The 1990-nt window shown below is 63.8% G+C and overlaps 1 protein-coding gene across 1 annotated transcript; it reads right to left on the bottom strand.

Moving 5' to 3' along the window:
• Window positions 1–337: 337 nt before the first annotated feature.
• LOC121272204 (T-complex protein 1 subunit theta-like) lies at window positions 338–1990 on the bottom strand. The gene has a single exon (XM_041178730.1). It carries the CDS (start codon window positions 1988–1990, stop codon window positions 338–340), a length of 1653 nt encoding a protein of 550 aa, XP_041034664.1.

A 1990-nucleotide genomic window follows, 5' to 3' on the forward strand; every position in this document is an offset into this window, starting at 1 on the left:
CCAATGTGAAGGTTCTGCCCCCGTGTTCTGGCCCCCACCCCACTCCCCCTCCACCCCCCTCCCCACCCCACCGCCCCTCCACCCCCCCTCCCCCTCCACCCCAACCCACCATAGGACATAGCTTCCCTCCATCGACCCTACAATCATCTTAAACCTCTCGATTCGGTCACCCCTTCAGCTTCTACAGCCGAGGGCCTGTACTCTGTGTGGGAGACCTCTGCCCTGTGAAGTTAGTGAGCGAGAGGCTGTTGTGGTGAATACACTGATGGTTTTATTGGTTTCGTGGGGGGGTCGCTGTCGGTGTTGAGAGTGACAGAGTCCCTGGGCCGCGATCCCCTCAGTCGATGTGGTCCGGCGCTTCGTCCCAGTTGGGGTCATCACCCCGGGGCTTGGGCCCCCCCGACTTCTTGGCCATAATGATCTGGTCGACGCTGAGCACGGTGATGGCAGCGTTGGTGGCCAGCTTGATGGCCGATCGCTTGACCTGGAAGGGGTCCCAAATGCCGGCCTGGGCCGCGTCCAGTATCGCCGCCCCCCCCGCCTCGAGGTCGAAGCCCATGTTGCGGCCTCCCTCCTGGTGGACGGCGTAGAGCTTGGCAGTGACCTGCTGCCCCTGGTCCCCTGCGTTCTGGACCAGCGCCTTGGCCACAGACTCAAAGGAGCGGGCGTACTCCTGGATGGCGTACTGATCCAGGCCGGGGCACGTCTGCCCATAGGAGACCACCCTCAGGGCCAGCTCCATCTCCGTTGCGCCGGCGCCCGGGAGCATGCGCTTGTCCTGGCTCAGGGTCTTGTAGGCGTTGACCCCGTCTTTGATAGCCTCCTCGACATTGTCCTGCAGGCTCTGGGTGGACCCTCGGAGCAGGATGGTGGCGACGGCGCACTCCTGCTTCTCCTGCTCGAAGATCACCACCTGGGTGTCGCCCACCTCCCTCAGGTACACGTGGTCACAGTGCCCGATCTCCTCGGGGGCCGGGAGGCCCAGCTTCAGCAGGGGGGCGGCCTCCACTGCCTTGCCCAGCCTCATCAGGTCGTACCTCGAGTGAAGCCTCACCACCATCAGCTGGTGCTTGTCGGCGTAGTGTAGCGCCAAGTCACCCACCTTCCCGCCCACCACCAGCACGTTCACCCCGGCCTCCACCAGCTGGCGCACCTGGGCCTCCATCAGCCGCTCTTCACCATCCCCGAAGCCCAGCATGTCTGCCACCCCCCGGAGCAGGACTGTGCCCTTGGTCTCGGTCTGGGACAGCTCGAAGGGGCAGCTGTAGATGACCACCCGGGCGTCCCTCACCGATGTCACCAGGCTCTCTGCCTCCTTTTTGAAGGTCATGCCCCCCAGCACCAGCGAATCTGTCACCCCTGCCCCCAGCACCTTGCACACCCGCACCAAGTCTGCGTCGAAGACCCCGGACTCGGGCATCACTGAGACGCAGCTCGAGGCAACCAGCCGCGACAGGAAGTCCTGGTAGCCATACTGTTTACTCATGATGGGGGTCCGCAGGGCCGCAGCCACTTCGTCCTGGTCCCACAGGTCCTCCAGGTTGGCACAGCTGAGACTCTCCAGGACCTCCAGCGCCCGGTGGCAGCCCTTGCGGTACCCCTTGATCACCTCGGGCACCGAGAGACCGCTCCGCAGGAGGCCACCTGCCCTCTCCAGCAGCGAGCCGGCCAGGATGAGGACCAGGGCCCTGCCGTCACCCTGCTCCTCCCCTTGCATCTTCATGGCCAGCACCATCATGTTGGCCGCCGGGTGCTCGATCTGGAACTCGCGTAGCACTGTGGTGCTGTCCCCCGTCACCAGGATCTTCTGCAGGTGGTTGATTACCAGCTTGTTGAGGCCGTTCGGCCCGTATGTGGCTCCGAGTGATTGTGCTAGCTCCTTGCAGGCCTCGATGTTTCGGAAAACCACCTCCTCTAAGCCGCTGAAATATCGAGCTCCACTGGTCAGCATCTGGAGATAACCGGGGGCTTTTGGAACGTGTGACGACAT

Source organism: Carcharodon carcharias, chromosome 33, assembly GCF_017639515.1.
Source record: "Carcharodon carcharias isolate sCarCar2 chromosome 33, sCarCar2.pri, whole genome shotgun sequence".
Classification (NCBI taxonomy): Eukaryota; Metazoa; Chordata; class Chondrichthyes; order Lamniformes; family Lamnidae; genus Carcharodon; species Carcharodon carcharias.

Coding starts and splice junctions, on each gene's coding strand:
- LOC121272204 (XM_041178730.1), bottom strand. CDS start 1,990: ATGTCGTCACACGTTCCAAAAGCCCCCGGTTATCTCCAGATGCTGACC.